Below are 21,320 nucleotides of genomic sequence, written 5' to 3'. Positions count from 1 at the left end.
TAATCACCTAGATCACATGGTTTACGTTACAGTTAACTCTTGGTGTTGTGCATTCTATGGGTTTGGACAAATGTGTAATGACCTGTATCCATCACTGTGATATCATACACTGTGTTTTCACTGCCCTAAAAATCCTGTGCTCTGCCTTCACGTACTGCAGGATATCTTAATTACTTCCAAGTTGTGGCAATTATGAATAAAGTTGCTATAAACATTCATGTGCAGGCTTTCATGTGGACGTAAGCTGTCAATTCCTTTGTGTAAATACCAAGGAGCACAATCGCTGGATCATATGCTAAGAACATGTTTAGTTTGGTAAGACGCTGCAAGCTGTCTTCCAAAGTGGCTGTATCACTTTACATTCCCACCAGCAATGAAGGAGCGCTCCTGTTGCTCCACATCCTCGCCGACATTTGGTGGTGTGAGTATTCTGGATTTCGGCCATTCTAATAGGTGTGCATTGGTATCTCATTGTTTTAATTTGCATTTCCTGATGACATATGATGTAGAGCATCTTTTCATATGCTTCTTTGCCATCTCTATATCTTTGGTGTTAAGGTTTTTGGCCCATTTTTAAATCAGGTTTTGTTTTTTTTTTACTGCGTTTTAAGAATTCTGAATATTTCGAATAATTGTACGTTTTGAATTGTATATTTTGAATAATAGTCTTTTACCAGTTGTGTCTTTTGCAAATATTCTCTCCCAGTCTGTGGCTTGTCTTTTCATTCTCTTGACGTTGTTTTTCACAGAGCAGAAGTTTTAAGTTTTAATGAAGTTCAGCTTAACAATTCTTAGTTTCATGGATCATCCCTTTGGTGTTGTATCTAAAAAGTCACCACCATGCTCAAGGTCATCGAGATTTTTTTCCTATGTTATCTTCTAGGAGTTATATAGTTTTGTGTTTTAAATTTAAGTTTGTGACTCATTTTGAGTTAATTTTTGTGAAGGGTGTAAGGTCTATGTTTAGATTAACTTATTTTGGCATGTGGATGTCCAGTTGTTCCAGCACCATTTTTTGAAACAAACAAAAACTGTCTTTGTTCCATGGTATTGCCTTTGCTTGTTTGTAAAATATTAGTTGATTCCATTTATGTGGGTCTATTTCTGGGCTGTCTATTCTGTTCCATTGACCTATTTATCTGCCCTTTCTTCAATACCACCCTGTCTTGATTATTGCAGCTTTAGAGTAAGTCTTGAATTGGATAGTTTCAGTCTCCCAACATTGTTCAATATTGTGTTGGCTATTCTGGATTTTTTTTAATAGCTACATATTTCCCAATGTATGGATATACTGAAATTTAACCAGATTAATGCACAATTAGGTTGCTTCTGATCTTTTGAAAACAATGGTACAGTAAATAACCATATATGTACACCATTTGCATGTTCAAGTATGGCTATAGGATATGTTTTTGGAAGTGAGATTGCTAAGTCAAAGGTATGTATGTTAGTAGTTTTGATAAATATTGTCAAATTGACTTCAGTAGAATTTGCACAATTTTTACTCTTATCAGAAATGTATTACATGATGATTTCTCCACAGTCTCACCAACATGGTTTGTCATTAAACTTCTTGACTTTTGCTAATCTGATAGGTAAAAAATTAGCATCTTGGTATAGATAAAACTTGCTCTTCTCATATTCACTTATGGGTGACTACAAATTTCCATTTTGAGCAGAGCCTCAGAGTAGAAGGTGTCACTTCATTCTTTCTATTATAGATTAAAAAATCAATTTTGAAGAAACAAATGAATAGGTTTCAGATCACTACCTGAGAGAGGATCAGAGTCAGAACACTTATTTTTCTTATATGATAAGCATTTAGTTGCTTTTCACACTTCCTTCCAAGTCTCAAATATTTCACTCATCTCCCCAGGTCTGGGAGAGCTGGTGTCTTTGGAATCTCCAAAGTATCTCCAGTATAGGCAAGATGGTGTCAGCATTGGGCTTGGTTGTAAGCACTGCTTGGTTCCCACTCCCTGGGACTGAAGCTAACTTGAATTCCTTATTGTCTCTTGTGGCTGCATAGGGTCTTGTGTCCTAGCATTATTGAAGGAAAGAAGAAATGTTGAGTGTTCAAACTTCGGTGGGTTCTGATTTTGTTTGTTTGGACACTCAGGAAATCCCTGCTCTTCCTTGAATGTGGATGAGATTCTGTTGGAATAATGGAGGATTCTGATGGTGGCAGTGAACCAAGACCTGGCCACTAGAATATTGTGTCTCAGTCTGGTTCCCGTAATTTTAGTGTGAACATATTAGATATTCAAGGGAAGGAAACTGTGCAAAAGAATATAATAGAAAACATATAGGCCAGTGACAAATAACCAGGAGTTAGTTGCTGTGTCTATAATCTTTTTTGTTCTAGTTTAAGAAAAAAACACCAAATCCACACTATAAATTTCATTTGAGGAATTTGTAATACTGTTTGGTTTTATTTCCCTATTTTTTCTCTTTAATGCTTTCTATGACAACTTTGTTCAGATGGCAACTTCAAACAGGCTGTTTATTAGACTTAAAGAATCAAGAACTTACAAGTTTGAAAATAAGTTAACATGAAATGTTAGATGCATTTAACTTGGGCTACCTCCATCAGCTTTGGATTTTTTTCCCCCCAGAGCTTCTTAAAAGTTAAGGATTCAACAATGTTCATTGCAGCACTATTTACAATAGCCAGGACATGGGAGCAACCTAAATGCCCATCAACAGATGAATGGATAAAGAAGACGTGGCACATATATACAATGGAATATTACTCAGCCATAAAAACGAGTGAAATTGAGTTATTTGTAGTGAGGTGGATGGACCTAGAGACTGTCATACAGGAGCGAAGTAAGCCAGAAAGAGAAAAACAAATACTGTATACTAACTCATAGATATGGAATCTAAAAAAATGGTACTGACAAACCCAGTGACAGGGCAAGAATAAAGATGCAGATGTAGAGAACGGACTTGAGGACATCGGGTGGGAGGGGGTGAAGGGGAAGCTGGGATGAAGTGAGAGAGTAGCATTGACATATATACACTACCAAATGTAAAATAGATAGCTCGTGGGAAGCTGCTGCATAACACAGGGAGATCAACTCAATGATGGGTGATGACTTAAAGGGCTGGGATAGGGAGGGTGGGAGGGAGGTATATGTATAAATACAGCTGATTCACTTTGGTGTACAGCAAAAGCTGGCACAACAGTGTAAAGCAATTATATTCCAATAAAGAGCTTAAAAAAAAGATTCAGCATATGAAAAACAAAGCTGAGTTTCCACAATTTAAAATATTTGACTAGATTTTTTTGATGTTCTTTTGAGCTTGCGAATTTACATGACTAAGTTAGGTTTAATATCCCAGGACCTTTTACTTTCTGTAATCTCTGATATTCTTATATTTGCATTGATATAAGTTCTCTATTGAAAGTTGACATCTCTGCTGGCTTTAGAGAAACTAAACTTTAATTCTTAACTTTACCATTATCTTAGCCTGAAATCTTTGCAAAATTATCTTTGATCACTACCATCCTTTTAAAGAGAGGTCTATATCAGGATTTATATTCTTTTTTTTTTTTAGTTTATTTATTTTTGGCTGTGTTGGGTCTTCGTTGCTGTGCATGGGCTTTTTCTGGTTGAGGTGAGTGGGAGTAATTGTGGCTCGCGGGCTCTAGAGCACAGGCTCAGTAGTTGTGGTGCACAGGCTTAGTTTCTCTGCCGCATGTGGTATCCTCCCAGACTAGGGCTCGAACCCGTGTCCCCTGCATTGGCAAGTGGACTCATAACCACTGCGCCATCAGGGAGTCCCAGGATTTATATTCTGAATAAGTTATGTTTAGAAATTCTTGTTGAAATATTATTTTTGCCAATTCCCTTATATATACTTTGTTATATCACAGTGTATTTTTAAAAAATTTTTTTGCCATACCATGTGGCTTGTGGGGTCTTAGTTCCCAGACCAGGGATCAAACCTGGGCCCTCAGCAGTGAAAGGGCAGAGTCCTAACCACTAGACCACCAGGGAATTCCCTATCACAATGTATTTAAATGTCATATTAACAATGTAAATTAGTAATTTTTACCTTGATAACTGAGAGCAGTATTTTGGGCATGTACAGTGCCTTCCTACTAAACTGTCCTTCCTACTCCCCTCTCTTCTCATCTCTTAAACCTACTGATCTTTTGAGATCTAGCTCTGTGCTCCCACCCTCCAGGAACTCTTTCCTGACACCCTTGGTTTCTTTTCTTTGAACCTTTTACAGTATGCTTCATTTACCACCAATCATATATTCTGCCTTTTTCTGTGAAGTTTTATGTAAATCTTTTGTTTCTAACTATGTGCTATCTCCCAGATCATTAGCTCCTTGGTGACTGGGACAGTGTTTAGGCATCCCCTCAGGACCTATAGTAGGGCCCAGAGCATACCTGTGGGTTATTTGATTCATAAATTGATTTGATTATAGCTTTTCACATTAAGGGAGGTCCTGAACTGCTGCTTTTGAGCACAAAAAGGGGGGCACTTCCCCTACTCACCCTGCTGTGTGTCTGGGAAGGAGAGAAGGTATTGGCTGGGGGTTTAATTGCCCAGTTCCAGGTAGGTCTCTTGTTGGAGCTGCACTTACTGCTGGGTGGAAGGGGGAAGGCAGGCAAAGATGGGAATCCAACACACTCCTAGTGATAAGCTCCCTTTTCTCACTGGTGGGTGGGGAGGTGGACAGGAGAAGAGGGTAAGATGAACTTGGGAAAGCTGGGGGATCTGCCCTTCTCTGGGGGTTGCCATTTCTGAGACTGAATTTTGGGCAACCTTAGATATGAAGGAATTGGGGCTGGAGCTATTCTGAAGTCCATTTCTACTATTTAACAAGTATGGAAGTCACTGGTTTAGAGACAACTAGTATAAATCAAGGATTTTTTGGATGTTAGACCTACACATAAGTAAATGAAATTAGAATTGTAAAAAAAAATTCTGCTATTAGCGTGTCATCAGGAATAGTCTTCAAATGTGATCAAAGGTGTTACTGTTGGGCTGGATTTCAAGACTGATGGCCACTGAGAGTTGAGATCTAATTACCAAACAGTCATTCCTTTGAGTGTTGTTTTTTTTCAATGTAGTTTTAATTTCCAATCTGCACTTTGTGCCCACTTTTAAAATGAAGGAATATATTTTTAGAAAGATGAAAATATCTCAACCCTGACGTGAGCATAGGGAACTGGAAAAGATTGTACATTTGAAAAGTCTGGATCTCATTACTGACTGTGCCATACCTAGTTGTGCATTTGTTTCCTCTCTTTCTTTTATTGTCTATTTCTCTTTCCCTCTCTTATATTCATTATTTATCAGGAAGCAAAATTATACAGATCTTAAGAATGTAATCATTGAAGTTAATTTTTATTTATTTCAAGTACCAGTGCTGTCACTTGATAGCCATTGGACCTTAGATAATTACTTAACCTCTCTGTGCTTCAGTTTCTCTATCTGTAAAATGGGGATAATAATTATACCTAGCCCTTAGGATCACTATAAAGATGAAAAAAACAATACTTGTAAAATATTTACCACAATACCTGGCACATAGGAAGTGCTAGAAAGTATCAGCAGTTATTACAAAGTAGCAGGCACTGAGCTAATAAGCTTTTGGGTTAGATCAGTTTGACTGTCAGACTGCAAGTTTCTGTGGCTTTGAATGTGAATTCCTAGGGTTGAATTCTGTTTCTAGCAATATAGTTCACTAATACTCCCAATGAAACAATTTGAAAATGTTGGGTACAATAGAAAGATTATTAAATGCAATAATCTGTGAGAAAGTAATGAATAATCAGGCTAAATGCTAAGTGAAGAGGGGTCTACTGAGCAATGAAGCTGGCTTTTTGCCTTGAGGACATTTGTCAAACCAGGTTAACTTGAACTTCTGCTTTCATGGCCTGAGGGCACAGGGGACAAGAGATAAAGTAAGACATCTGAGAGGGACCCTTTGATCATAAATCTAGGACTTCAAAGGGCTTCTCCCTCATTGTAAGGGTGATTTAGAATAAAAACAAAACAGCAAAAAAATTATCTACCTTCATTATAACCCTATAAGACTGTAAGGAAAATCACCTATCAAAAATCTTGGTTCTGAGCAGATCCTGATTATTTGGTCCTGAGAATTTGTGATCCTGAGCCAGCTTTAATGAAGATTTGCATCTGGAATCACAATAACTAGGTGGTCAGACAAACCTCATGGTGAAAATTTGATTTAAAGAGTTCCTACATTGCCAGTGTTCCTGGTACTGAGTGAACAATTTTTCCCCTTCTTTTGGAGGAATCTATTTTTATCCTAGACTTCAGAGAATCCCCACCAATGAAATTAGAAGGAAAATGGGCATCTCATAGTTTGAAAAAAATCACTAAACACAAGATATGAACTGAGAACCAGAAACTCTGAAGACTAACCAGGCTGATTTGAGAAAGAATCAAATATTATAGAACTTGGGGAAAACAAAACAAAACAACAACAACAAACCTCACTGAATGGATTTAATAACAGATTAACCCAAGCTGAACAGGGAAATTGTCAACTGAATGATAGATCTGAAGAAAATTTTCAGATGGCAAAGAGAAGCAAAGCAATGAAAAATCCAAAAGAAACATTAATCAGTGTGGAAGATAGAGAATTCAAATTCAGTGTAAGTTTAATTACAATTTCAGAAGAAGAGAGAAAATGGGAAGAGGCAGCGTTTAAAGAGATAATGACTGAGAATTTTCAAGAACTGATAAAAAGCATATTTTACATATTCATGAAGTCATCTGAATTCCATTCAGGATAAGGGAAAAATCCACACAGAGACAAAATATAATTAAATTGCAGAACATATAAGATAAAGAGAAGATCTTAAGCAAGGTCAGAGAGAAGAGGCAGTTTATTTTCAAAGACATTACAAATTATCCTGATGGTGTGAGAATAGAAGCCAGAAGGCAGTAGAATATTAAATTTTATGCTCTGATAGAAATTAACTATCAGCTTAGGATTTAATTTTCATTAACGGTATCTTTAAAAAGCAAAGACAAAATAAAGACTCTCAGACTTCAACAACAACAACAAAAACCCTAGAGTTCTAGCAGATCTTCACAAAACGGAAACATTTCGGGCAGAAGAAGATTATTACCAAATGTAAAATCTCAGAAACAAGGAGAAATGAAGGGCAAAGAAAAGGAAAATTTGTAATTAAAACACACATTGACTGTATAAAGTAATAATGATGTCTTCAGTGGGAGCTAGATAAAATAAGTGACATAAGTTGGAGAAGCAAAAGGAGTCAATATCTTCTAAAGTTCCTGTATAGTTTGAGAGGAAGTTAAAGATACAGATTAAATTAATACTTGATAAGTAAAGTGTACCTGTTAAAATTTCTAAGGCAACCACTAAAATTAGTAAAAAAATGAATGAGTAACTTTCTAACAGGGAAAATTGAAATGAGAAATCTATTAAATCTGAAGTCAAGAAAGTTGAGAAAAGATATAGAAGAGGCAAGACAAGTAGCAGACAAAGAATGAGACGGAGAAATAAAATCAAATGTGTTAGCAACTATAATCTAAAGAAACCAAAGATTGTTAGACTAGATGAAAAATAAATTCAGCTATTTGCTGTTTATAAAAGACAAGTCTAAAACAAGGATACAGAAAAGTGAAGGTAAAATAATAGAAAAAGATAAATGGGTGATTACAAACTAAAAGCTGGCACTATTAACATCAAAAACTAAAAGCTGGCAATATTGATATCGGATGAAATAGACTTTAAACATCAAAAGCATTTTAAGAGATAAAAGAAGGCCATATCGGTTCAAAGGTTTGAACTCATCAGAAAAAAACTTGTATGCATCTCATAACATGGTCTCAATGTGCATTATGAAGAAATTGAGAGAACTACAATGGGAAACACACGAAACACACATATTCCCAATGATTTTTTTTTTTTTTCCCAATGATGTGGCGCGATCTTAGTTTCCCAACCAGGGGTTGAACCCAGGCCCTCGGCAGTGAGAGCGTGGAATCCTAAACACTGGACTGCCAGGGAATTCCCTTCTCAGTGATATTTTAATGTACTTCATCAATACTTGATAAAGAAGGGAAAAGATCAGCCACCACATACAAGATTTGAGCAATATAGTTAGTAAGTTTGAGCTGGTAGACACGTGAAGATCATTGCATCTCAGAACTGCAGAAAAACACTTATTTTCAAACACACATAGAACATTTATAAAAAGTGACCTCAAACTATGTTATCAAGCAAGTCTTAACAGTAAACAATGATTGGTATCATCCAGACCAAACCAGTGACCACAGTGCAATTAAGCTAGAAACTGATAATAAAAGATGACTATGAATAATCATAAACATATTTCAGGAATTCCCTGGTGGTGCAGTGGTTAAGAATCTGCCTGCCAAAGCAGGGGACACCGATTCCTGGTCTGGGAAGATCCCACATGCCTCGGAGCAACTAAGCCTGTGTGCCACAACTACTGATCCTCCACTCTAGAGTCCGTGAGTCACAACTGTTGAGCCCATGTGCCACAACTACTGAAGCCCATATGCCTAGAGCCTATGCTCCACAACAAGAGAAGCCACCACAATGAGAAGCCCATGCTCCGCAATGAAGAGTAGCCCCTATTTGCTGCAACTAGAGGAAGCCCATGCGCAGCAATGAATACCCAACATAGCCAATAAGTAAATAGAGTTAAAAAAACACACACACAGGAAATTCAGAAAAAAAAATTTCAAAATTTGGATCAAAGAAGAAATTGAAATGGAAATCAGAACATATTTTTAACTGAATGATAACAAAAATATTATGGGTCAAGACTTGGGTTGGGGGTAGCAGCTAAAGCATGTATAAATGCTTATATTAGAAAAGAAGAAAGCCTGAAAATTAGCTAGATGTTGAAGTTGAAGAGTTAGAAAAAGATGCAAAATAGAACCAGAGAAAATAGATGAAAGGAAATAATTCCATGTTATTCAATAGAGAGGATCAAAAATGACACGGTTTGGGTCTTGGTAAAAGCTAGTAATGCTGGGATTTCCCTGATGGCACAGTGGTTAAAGAATCCGCCTCCCAATGCAGGGGTCACGGGTTCGAGCCCTGGTTGGGGAAGATCCCACATGCCCGTGAGCCACAACTACTGAGCCTGTGCTTCAGAGCCCAAGAGCCACAACTCTTGAGCCCGCATGCCGCAGCTACTGAAATCCACGTGCCTAAAGCCCATGCACCACAACAGAGTAGCCCCCGCTCACCACAACTAGAGAAAGCCTGTGCATAGCAACAAACACCCAACGCAGCCAATAAATAAATTTATTTAAAAAAAAAAAGGCTAGTAATGTTGATGAACACCTGGTGAGACCCATTTCAAAAGAAGAGACAGGCACAATATTCCTAAACAATATTAGGAGCAGAAAAGCAGATGTTGTAGATATTAAAAAAACATTACGTACTACATTATGCTAAAGCATTTGAAAGCTTAGTGGAAATGAATACCTTTCTAGACAAGTGTAACTTACTAAAACTAAATTACAAAAAATAGGCTGAATAATTCTATAATTTTTAAATTTTTTAAAAATTAATTTATTGGCTGTGTTGAGTCTTTGTTGTTGCACGTGGGCTTTCTCTAGTTGTGGTGAGCGGCGGCTCCTCTTTTGTTGTGGTGCGCCCACTCCTTATTGCCGTGGCTTCGCTTGTTGCGGAGCACGGGCTCTAGGCGCATGGGCTTCAGTAGTTGGCGGCACATGATGGGCTCACTAGTTGTGGCTCATGGGCTTAGTTGCTCCTCGGCATGTGGAATCTTCATGGAGCAGAGATCAAACTCATGTCTCCTGCACTGGCAGGCGGATTCTAAACCACTGCGCCACCTGGGAAGCCCCTATGATTTTTAAATTAAATAAACCATTAATCAAATATTTCTCCGTAAAGGAAGGTCTAGGTTTAGGTGGGTTTATGGGCAAGTTCTACCAAGCACTCAAGGAAGAAGTAATTTCAAACTTTCATAAATCATTCCAGGAAACACAAACACATTTTTTTGAAGCTATGATAACCTCAATATAAAAACTTGTCAAGAACGATATGAGAAATGGAAATTATAGGCCAAACTTACTTAGAAATATACACACATAACAATCATAAAACCTGAGCAGGCCAAATCTAGCAATGTGTTAAAAAGATACATCCAATTTGTTCACAATGTATTATCTTGGGATTTCAGGGTTGATTTAACATTAAAAAATTCATATTAACAGATTAATGGAGACAAGTTGATGCAGAGAAAATGTTTTATAGTGTTTAATATCAAATTATGCAAAAAGCTATTCACACAATCAGAATAGAGGGAGTTTTCTTAACAAAGAATATTTACAAATAACCTACGGCAAACATTACACATAGCGGTGAAATATTAAAAGCACTTTGTTTCTTTAGATCAAGATCCATTATTCTATGCAATACTGCTTTTGATGGTTGATATCATTCTGTATCCTATTTTTTTCACATGGCATCCTATCATGAGCACTATCCATGCTCACTTACAGAGTTTTGCAAACACAGTTGTTAATATGTTTCCTACAGTCAGTGCTACCCCAATAGCTGGCTATTTCATGTTCTAATTTTTCTGCATCATAAAAAATGATGCAGTGAATATTTTTGGTGTATACATTTTTGTCTGTATCTTTAAAGATTTCTTTTTGATATATTTCCAGCAGCTGTATTACTGAACCAGAAAGTATGAACTCTTTCAATCACTGGGTGCATATGATTGTATACTTGAAACCAGCCTTTTCAAATGAAGCATCCACGTGTCTTTGGAAGGTGATTGTATCTAAGTGCTCAACTTAGCTCAGAGCATTTTCAGCTCCTGATTGCTTTAAAGAAAACACACCAGGAACTTGGGGTTTAGTGGTGTCCCCTGTGAGCCTTAAAAAATGAACAAAGTACCCTTTTATTTCTTTCCCTGTGTGTACATAGCTGGGAGGGGGCTAGCTATGGAATTAGGCTGTTTGCAGAGCCCTTTAACAACCAGTTTGGCAGTGCTTGGGAACCTGTGGGAAGAGGGGGAGGGAGCTTATGAGGGGGGAGGGGAGGACAGTGACCTGCCATCTGTGGAGTGGGGCCCCTCTGACCAGGGCCCTCTGACCCAGGCATCTGGGCTGCTTTAGAACCTGTTAGTCTAGGCCTGGGCCAGAGGACAGGAGCCGTGGCCCCTCCCACCCCATCTCTGCACTGTGTAATTCTCTTGACTTGTTTGTCTCAAAATTAGTGGAGAAATGAGAGAAGAGCAGCTGCCTTTGAAATCTTGGCTTTTAACTGGACTGTTTGAATTCTCAACCTTTAGGGAGACCTTGGTGCAGAAATTCCCAGATGTGTTGTGTCAGAGGCTGTGAGGTGCTAGACACAGTTTGGGGACCTTTTTCCCTCTGCCTTCCTGTTTCTAAGCACTTCTTGTTGTATGAATATTGCTGTCAGAGCCTATTAATTATGTCTTTTGTCTCTCAGCAAGGCTTAAGGAGAAGGAAATCACTTCTCCATATGAGTTAAAGCCTGTACTAATGGGAATTAACTCTGTGGTTTCTCAGGGCTATTTTAATTTATAATTAAAGCTGAATGATGGGGATATTAGCAGGGGACAGGGGTTGCCCATAGTCCTTATCAATGTAGAATATTAAGTTTGGAAGCTCTGAGAGAGCATTGCATTCACCACCACCCTTCTTTTTCTCTATAGCTGAGGCAGCCCAAGCACAGGGGAGTGAAGAAATTTACCTGACACTGTTTAGTCCCAGAGCAGACAGGGCTGCAACTTGGGCCTCCTTACAGCCAGACATTTTTCCATTGTCCTTTGATGCCTTACTAAATCCCATGAACTAGTTACTCCTTTTCCAACAACAGGGTGAGTTTATGCATTGTTTTAATTTCTGGCTATAGCCTTCTTCCCTGTTGTTAGCAATTTGGAAAACACATGAGGCCCTCAGACAGTTTTCACAATGATGTCTGGCTCGAAAATTTGGCCTTGGTGTTTCTGAACTTGGTCCAAATAGCTCACTCAAATTTCACTGCAAAGAAACCTCCCACCATTTGATTCTCAAAGGACTGACACTTTGCTCGTTTCCCCTGCAATCAGTATACTCCAAAGTCTCCTGGCTGGAGAGACAAGATAGGTGTTTTTTGAATAATGTTGCGTTTAGTCATTTCTTCTCCTGTCTCTTCTCCTTCATTGGCCCATAGTGGAGCTGGATTGAGTGGTGGAGGTGAGAAGAATTAATCTTGTATATTATGAATAAATAACTCGTCTCTTCCCATAGGGAAAGAGTGTCAGGGAGGAAACATGGCATGAGTGGTAGCCCTGGGACAGTGGATTTGTAGTCAGAAGACATGAATTTGCAACCTACTGTTTCCTATTAGCCTCTTTGAACTCACGCTTAATGATGTATGACTTATAGGGCTATTGTAAGGATCATTTTTAAAAAATGCAAGGTGTAAATGGAAATAATGTATAAACCATAAAATGATTGACAGATAATATATTATTTTTAAGAAAGAAAGAATGTAAAGGGATGGGAGTGGGAGTGTTGGTTTTTATGGAAGAGGGGTGCCAGAGGAGAGTGGGCTGTGGTGGTAGCAGTCACAGTAGATGAAGAGGTGGATACAGTCAGCATGTAGTAGACAAATCTCTGTGCTTAAAAATATTCCCTGGTGGTGCAGTGGTTAAGCATCTGCCTGCCAGGGCTTCCTAGGTGGTACAGTGGTTGAGAATCTGCCTGCCAATGCAGGGGACACAGGTTCAATCCCTGCTCCAGGAAGATTCCACATGCTGTGGAGCAACTAAGCCCATGCACCACAACTATTGAGCCTGTGCTTTAGAGCCCGTGAGCCACAACTATTGAGCCCATGTGCTGCAAGTACTGAAGCCCACGTGCCTAGAGCCTATGCTCCGCAACAAGAGAAGCCATGGCAATGAGGAGCCTGCACACCACAACGAAGAGTAGCCCCCACTCACCACAACTAAAAAGAAAAAAGCCCGTGCACAGCAAAAAAGACCCAACACAGCCAATAAAATAAATAAAAAAAAAGAAAAAGGAAAAGAAAAAATCTGCCTGCCAATGCAGGAGACATGGGTTCGAGCCCTGGGTCGGGGAAGATCCCACATGCCATGGAGCGACTAAGCCTGTGCGCCACAACTACTGAGTCTGTGCACCTAGAGCCTGTGCTCCACAACAAAGAGTAGCCTCCACTTGTCTGAGGATACCTGAGGATAAAAATGGCAAAAATAGACATGTGGAATGATTATAATCACTTATAAAATGAGGTTAGGAACATTTCAGCTTTTTAGGTATTTTTAGTCCATCTGATGGATCCTCTCTGCATGCTTACTTGGCTTCTTTTACTTCTTGTTGCTGCTTTAGAGTTTTTGGAGTTTGGAGTTTTTAGGTAGAGTTGATCACTTTTTCAAATCACATATGTATTCTGTAGACGTATGTTTATTGATATGGCTAGAATGTCACAACATGTTAGTAAGTTATTATGTGAAAAAAAAAAGGCTTCAAAATAATAGGATTTAGTTTGTGTTTAAAAAACAAAAAAGAAGACTCCAGTGTTCATGGTAGTTGTCTTTGGGTGGTAAGTGATGTCACTCTTAAAGTTTTTTTGTTTTTTGTTTTTTTTAGCTTTTCTGTATGTTTCAAGCTCTAAAAATGGATAAAAATAAATTGTTAAAGATAAATAAAATACATATATGTAGCAATTCCCATAACTTTACCATCCACTAAAAAAATTCATATTAACCTTGTTCTGAAGGCAGAATTTGAAGCTCGTCTTAATAATGAGTTGTTTCTCTATAGCGTGTTCCTTCATCACGTATCAATTTTTTGCAAGGATTGGGGATCTGTATGTTCTGTCAAGTGTCCCAAATGTAACAGGATTTAAAAAGCAAATATCAAATCAACGAAAGTATATTTTAGTAGATATTTTTACTCATTATGTTCACACAAATGGTATCATGAAACACTCAAAAGATCCCTGCTTTGGGACTGCTGAGCCTGGGGTTCTTGCTAGCTTTCTCAAATAGCTAGCACTGCTGTCTTGCAAGTTATGCCTGCTTTCTGGGCCTCAGTTTCCTTTTGGCTAGTTGCTTCCCCTTAGTGAGCGCTGGGCCCCCAGCTCATCTAAATCTGGTTGTGGCTAAGACTGGCTTTATTGCACAGCTCTCTCCTCCCCTGCCTCAGCCCTGCTGACTCCTTTCACTACCTCCACCTCCAGTGTCTCTTAATTTTGAAATGATTAGCTCTGATTCTGGAGACCAGAGTGGGCGCTTCTTTCCTTCAGCCTCCGACTGGAGGGAATCCAGGAAATGGGGCATATAAGGAAGGCGTCCCTGATGTTTACCCAGGGCCTGCAGTGTGTGCACAGCTCAGGTCTCAGGGGCGGCTTGCTGTCCGCCCTTCAGCGGCAAACAGATGCCAGGGGAGGTAAGACAGTAACTAACCAAAATAGGGGGGACACAGACTGGAGATCAGAGCGTTCAATTACTTATACCTTTGTGTTCTAGTTCAACCATTAAAACTGAGTCCCCTCTTCTTAAAAACACCTACCCAGCAGAGTTTGTAATCCAAAAATACGATTTCAGGTCCCATTGCTGCTTTCTCCTAGCAGCATGGGTGAGTCACTTACTCTAACATCTTCTTCTCTTCTTTCATCTGGTTAAAAGGAAGGGCCATTAATACACAAAATAGTTTTATTGTCCAAATTATTTGTGCCTCATTCACCCACAAATAAATAAAATTTCATTTCTTTAGTTAATGGGAGAATATTCTCACTAAACTTAGGAGATGTAATAAGTCCCCTTATTTTTGAACATTTATTTCAAACTATATTTTATGCATTTTTTATTTGTAAAGTAAAAAATTACCAAAGCTGGGAGTATCTGAAATTTTTTTAAAAAAATTCCATTGTTTAAATGATTTGTTTAGATCATTCCAAATTATTATTATTTTTTTATTTATTTTTTTTCTTCATATACTTGTATTTTCTACATTAAAAATAAGTTTATGTATATATAATAGGAATTTATATAATACATATTTATATGATTTATATTTATATGTGTATACACATACACACAAAAAATAGGATTTAATGGTTTCTTACGGGTGATAAAAATGTCACTTATTTTGTATTGATTCTAGACATTTTATTTCAAATACTTGTGATTTCAATTAACAGTTTATTCTTTTTAAATTAAGGATTATTTTGGATAGTAATCTTTAAATTGCAAAAACAAATCACTACAACCCACAAACATTGATGAAATGAAATGTATCTTTTTTAGAATTGTGTAACATTTGATAACTATCCATCCATTAAATGAAATTATACCAACGAAAAAAAAAAAAAAGGAAGGGCCAAATGAGAGTCAGGTATGTGCGTGTATTTTGCTAACTATATACAAATGCACCTTATTCTTATCTTCTGATCTCACCCACCTTCTTTCTTGGATTGAGAATGAACAGAGAGGGCAAAATAAAGAATGACACACGAAACCAGCAGATCAAGTTAGGAAGGAAAAATTAGCATGAATACAGACAGTTCTCCTTAATTCTGTGTAACCTAAAATATTTCTAATATAAATCATGAATATATTTTAGTAGGAAATAGTTACTATTGATCTTACTGAAAATTATTTCCAATTCTTGAAAAAAGGTATTCTTATTAAAAACGTCTTTAACATTGGATACATGAATATATGTATAAATAAGTAAATTTATGAAAAAGTCTGGAATGATACACAAAGCAAAAGTGGTCATTTTAGGAAAGGGACATAAAATGAGGGAAGTGGGGATTTTCAATGAAAAAAATTTTTTGATGAATTTCAGTATTCGAATTTTTTTTAAAAAATGATGAGCATATCTATTCATATAACAAATACTTTTTAAAAGAAATCTTTGGGACTTCCTAGGTGGCGCAGTGGTTAAGAATCCACCTGCTAATGGAGGGGATATGGTTCGATCCCTGTCCCAGGAAGATCCCACATGTTGCAGAGCAACTAAGCCCGTGCACCACAACAATTGAGCCCATGTGCCACACCTACCAAAGCCCACGTGCCTAGAGCCCATGCTCTGTAACAGGAGAGGCCACCACAATGAGGAGCCTCCGCTCCTCGCAACTAGAGAAAGCCCGTGTACAGCAATGAAGACCCAACACAGCCAATTAAAAACAAAAACAAAAATCTTTGCAGTGTGGCATACCGGATGGGGAGAGGGCAGGAAGGGTTGTCTCCATAATCATATGTTTTCTGTCACATTTTACAGTTGGTTCCATGGGTGATTTTATCTCCACGTGATGGTGCTCATCCTCAGCCTGAGGGAGTAGGAGAAGCAGCCAGATGTAGCCAGGTGGGGGTGGAGTAAGAAGAAGGGGGAGTCAGGTCTGGAGCCAGAAAAAAGATAGGATAGCTTGCAGTTAGGGGAGGGAGGAAGACAGGCTTAGGGAGGCAAGGAGAAGCTCTGGCAAAAGCTTGAGGAGCCTATACCAGTTGTGGTTCCATTAATGAATAGGCACAGCTCTGATCATGTATTTTCTTTTTTTCGTACTTACTGACTCCATCCTGGAGTGCCTTTACAAACGTCTAGATTGCTTTCGTAGGACAGATGACAAATTGTTTCCCACCTGTGGGTTTTTCTTCATGCCAGCCTTGCTTGGTTTTGCCTGGCTTTATTCTGTGACCAAAAATGAAGCTGGAATTCTGAAAAGTTGCTTTAGCCAAATCCTGTGAACAAAGGGAGCCTTGTTCAGGGTTGTGCACGTCAGCTTTTGGAGGAGTTTGATTCATCAGCTCGGATCTCTGTGTTTCAAGTCCTTGCTCTGGTTAGCACTGTGTTTCTCTGTCCATGGAGGGGCAAGCCTTCTGGAGAAGCAGGCCTGCTGCTTGTTCAGCCAGCTCTGGTTACACGGGGCAGAGGCAGGCCCTAGTGGCCATAAATGGACACCCCTGGTGAGTCCAAAAGAGGGAGGCAGGCTCTGGTACTGTGTTTGCCTGACCCATGGCTACATGGGTGCTGTTGCAATTTCTAAGATTTTCGTGGCTTGATCATGCATGTCGTCCACCAGAGTGGTGCTGACACAAAAGTCGGGAGCTGGGAATGACAGTCACCCTTCTGTTAGTCACCTCCCCGCCTGCAACTGAGATTTCCTGAAAAGCAACCAGCATGGACTGGTTGGAGTCCGGGCTGAGTGTGGGCGAGGCCTGGAGCACAGAAACCAGTTTGGAAACTTGTTCCCCATTGGTGGGTTGATTTTCCCCCAGGACAGCGGTAACTTTGAGCCCTGTAAGGTGCTATTAGGAAAAGCTCCTGTTGTGGTCTAGTAAATGACCTTTTACCTGGTGGGAAGACTTGTGGGGCGTTTCTTGGGGTCTGGGTATTCCTAGCTCCCTGCGTGAAGGTGTGAGCCCTGCATTCTGCCCCTTGACGCCCGGGAACTAACGGCCTCATCGGGTGGCCAGCGTGAGCGTGTGGCTGCTGCTTTCTTCATTTTTGTCTCATTTTCGTCTCCCTTGACAGGGCAATTTGGTTTTGATGCTGTGCCAGAAACCTTCTGACAATGAGTTACTGGAACTTGGAGAAAAGGAACTGTGTGCAGTACCGCAGGCATTTTCTGGTGGACAACAGTCTGTTTCATGGTAAGTTGCCTTTTCTCCTGCTGTAGTCGGATCTTTTGTTGTTGACAGCACTTTTATTCCAACACTCTGGATGCAAATGTGGTATGATTGTTGGGTTGAACCAAGAGCTTGAGTTAACGTGTTGATGAAAAAGTACCCAAGAAGCCTCACTGGACTCATTCCCCGGAATTGGAAGTGGTGCGCCCCACTCAACCACACGGCATTGCTACTTTCTACCTCTCAAGTTAGTTTATGTCAGTGCCTTTCCTCTTCTACTACACTGTCAACTCTAGCAATATCCATTTCTGATGTTTGAGATCTGGGGGCTAGACCCATAGGTAGCGCTCAGTTACTATCGGTGGATCATCAATCAGGGCTCATAACCAGCATGGTTTGTGCCTTCTATCAGGCCCCGTATAAAAACAGAGCAGGTCACGCACTTAACCATAACGATCAGGGTGGAAGACTGCAGCTGTAAATCAGAATAATCAACAGTAGGCATTTTTGTGGTGAACTAAGGCGAATTGCCTTTACCCTGCTGGCATATTTGTTTTGTGATACACAGTCAGGGATAAGCTCTGTCAATCCTGATATCAGGATGCCCTTGAGTGAAATTTAACTAAGAGTCGGAGATTCACGTGTGAGCGGACTTTTTGGAGGAATCGCCATCAAGAGCTTGTGAAATTGTAGAGAGAAGACAGAAGTTTCGTGGGAAATGGAGTGCAGTTGAACAGAATCCTTAGTCTAAGCTGCCTTCAGCTTTCTAAGTTTTTTCTTCCCCAATTTAGTAAAGATTTTATGTTTTTTATTGCTTTAGATTAAGTTTAAGATAACAAACTTAACCCTGCATACTTTGTTAAAGCATGTTTTACAATGTTTTTTCACGTTCATTATATTACCTCACTATCGGACTTTACTTGATAGAGGATGCCTTCATTTACAGGTCACGAAAGGGAAGCAGAGATGAAATGACCAGCCCAAGTTGGCATAGCTAGTTATTAGCAAGGTCAGATCTAAAATTCTAGCCCCTTCCCTTCCAGGCTGGCTTTCTTGACATTGCAGTGGCGACAGCCTCTTAGCAAAAGAGACTAGGATATGGTGACAACATGCTGGCGCTAAGTTCTGCTTTGTTTTCCTCATCTAAGGACCCTGTTCATTGCTTCATCTCTTACGTAGTGTTTGCTGTGTGATGCTTTCTGTTACAAATTTTCTTGTATGAAAAAAAGAATAAATAAGATAAAACACAGGAGTTAGGAAAATTAGCTTTATTTTTCCAGGTTTTGTGCCAATTTTGAAAAAGTTCAGATTTTATTAATTATTTTAGAATACCTTTCTCCAGAGATCCTATGTATTTTTATAGCTGTGTTGCCACTTAGCGAATTACTGTGTCGCTGATAGTTATGCTGAGGGCTTGAGGAACATGGTCCCACTGAATCCTTTGAACACCTTTGCAATATTTATTATTCATCCCATTTCATGGATGGGGAAACAGAGGTTTGGGGAGGTTGTGAAGTGGTGATCTAAAATCAAACTCGTATCTGGCTTAACTCCAAAACCCCACTATTTTCTTCCAGGCTCCATCTCCATTTTAATAGAGAAATTAACACTCAGAGTTTTAAATTCTATTCAACAGTATTTGCTCTGCTATTAACTAACCATGTCTGGTCTTGACCGGGTTATCTAATCGTTCAGGATCTCAGTTTTCTCCTCTGTGAAATGAGTGTGCGGTCTCGATAATTCTTTAAGTTCATTCTAGTTCTAGTCTCTGAGATTCCTTTGAAGTCTTTTTGAAAATTACAGTTGCTGTATGTGTTTTGTGAGCCATCTTGTCTCTAAACATGAGATACACAAGGGGGCAGTAGAATACTTAAAGTATGAATTGGTTACTTACAGTGAAGAATGACTATTTTGAGAGGATTTAGAGATACCAAATCTTCCCAAGATTAAAAGGATTAAAGCCAATTAGAATTATGATTATATCCATTTATAATAAAGCAATAGCTTTAAGTATTTCTGATAGTGTAAAATATCATTTTGGATCTCTATGCCAAAGGATATGTAATTCAGGAAAGAATGATGCCTCTGCTCTTCCCCTGTATTTACCTCTGCAGAAAAGTAATGTCTGTGAAGATAGGAATTTATTTAACATAATGGAGAATTGTGAGGAGTCTTGGACTATTTTAAACCAAGGGAGCGCTAGTGATAACATCTTTGTAAAGGATTTCTGAAGATTTTTGAGAAAAGATAGGGGACAAGACATGTTGAGTTAGAAAGGTCAGATTTCTTTTAGAGGGGTTTCTTCTGGTCTGCTGGTAACTCTCCTTACATAACCAAATCAAGCCAAACAAAAAGAAACAAAACCCCTTCCGTTATAAACAGAAAAGAACCATTACCTCTGCAAGATAATAGACTTTTAGAATATGCGGACTCAGATGTGCAAATTGTGGTAGCCAGATTTAAGCAGTATTCCCAGGAGAAAGGGACCAACCTTAAGGTGAGGACTGGGTGGGCTATAAGGGTCAATAAAAGTAAAAATAAAAAAGTAACATTTGTGTAGTGTTTCACAGTTCATAAAGTACATTCATAGCCTCCTTTTCTGAGTATAGAGGAGGTAGGGTCTCATTGGAACCAATGTAGAAAATTACCCACAATCCCACAACCCAAAGAATAACACTAATTGTCTGTTTCTGGTCTGTGTTTTATCTTCTGTCATCTTGGCAACAATCCTGAGGTAGGAATGGAATATCTGGAAAAGGTAGGAAATGGTGGGTGCTGGCCAACAGAAATGAGCTGGTCGAATTGACTTAATTCTGTGTTAGTGGAGAGAGGACCCCTGGTAGGCATTATGATGAGCTGTTTTTATATTTCCCACTTGTCTGTTCTTTGCCCAGATTTTAGGGAATATATTGAATCCAAAGGGATTGTGAGCCTATCAAAGAAGCCAATTGCTGGCGGTTTTCTCTAGTTGGCTTTTTTAATATGCTTGATATAGAAAAAAACTTGGGCAAAGAATAATTTGGATAGTATGACATTGCTTTAATGGCTTATATTTTCATGAATTATTCTTATTTGAAAATTATCTGTACGCTCAGATTTCTCTTGGTTGTCATGAGTTGCAGCATTTTTTTCTGACCTGGGACACAGATTCTTAAACCAGTTATCAGTGTATTTGCAACTGATATATACAATTTCTAATGCATATGAGCTTTTTCAACCATTTGTGTTCCTGCTTGGAGGTGACTTAATTTTCGTTTTCATACATTGCTAGTTATAACTGTGATGTTGCTTTCCAGCAAATTGTATGGTATCACCCCAACTTATTATACTGAAATTTTTTTGTTGCTATCATGTTGTTATATGAGTGTTTCTGAATGACCAAGACAAATCTAGGCTAGAAAGGTTTTGAATTGAATTACGAGTATATCTTATTATCTAGGGATAAAATTAAGGATAGTTCTCTTATTAAATATTTATTTAGTATGTCTTTTTAAAAAGTGCCTTTTATGTACTTTGACTTGGCCTCACAACAACCTTCTAATGAAGCTAGTTACTTTAGTTAATTAAATAATTAGCTTTTACCCAGCCTCCCCTTCCTGGCCAGAGGCCTAGTCAGTGATGTGAGGACAGAAACTGGACTGCTAGTTTGTAAAGGAAAGTAGGCTGCAGCGGGACC

General features: G+C 38.7%; 1 protein-coding gene across 1 annotated transcript in view; it reads left to right on the top strand.

Annotated features, from left to right (window-relative positions):
• The window catches only part of PLCH1 (phospholipase C eta 1), a 216,310-nt gene that overhangs the window by 11,291 nt on the left and 183,699 nt on the right, over positions 1-21,320 (top strand). Inside the window, exon 3 of the mRNA XM_057739608.1 lies at positions 17,550-17,668. Coding sequence (XP_057595591.1) covers positions 17,590-17,668 — 79 coding nt within the window. The 5' untranslated portion in view covers positions 17,550-17,589. The remainder of the gene's footprint in view (positions 1-17,549; positions 17,669-21,320) is intronic.

The sequence above is a fragment of the Hippopotamus amphibius genome, chromosome 6 (assembly GCF_030028045.1).
Source record: "Hippopotamus amphibius kiboko isolate mHipAmp2 chromosome 6, mHipAmp2.hap2, whole genome shotgun sequence".
NCBI classification, from domain to species: Eukaryota; Metazoa; Chordata; class Mammalia; order Artiodactyla; family Hippopotamidae; genus Hippopotamus; species Hippopotamus amphibius.
Note: the sequence above shows the minus strand (reverse complement) of the source record. Positions and strands in the feature narration are given on the sequence as shown.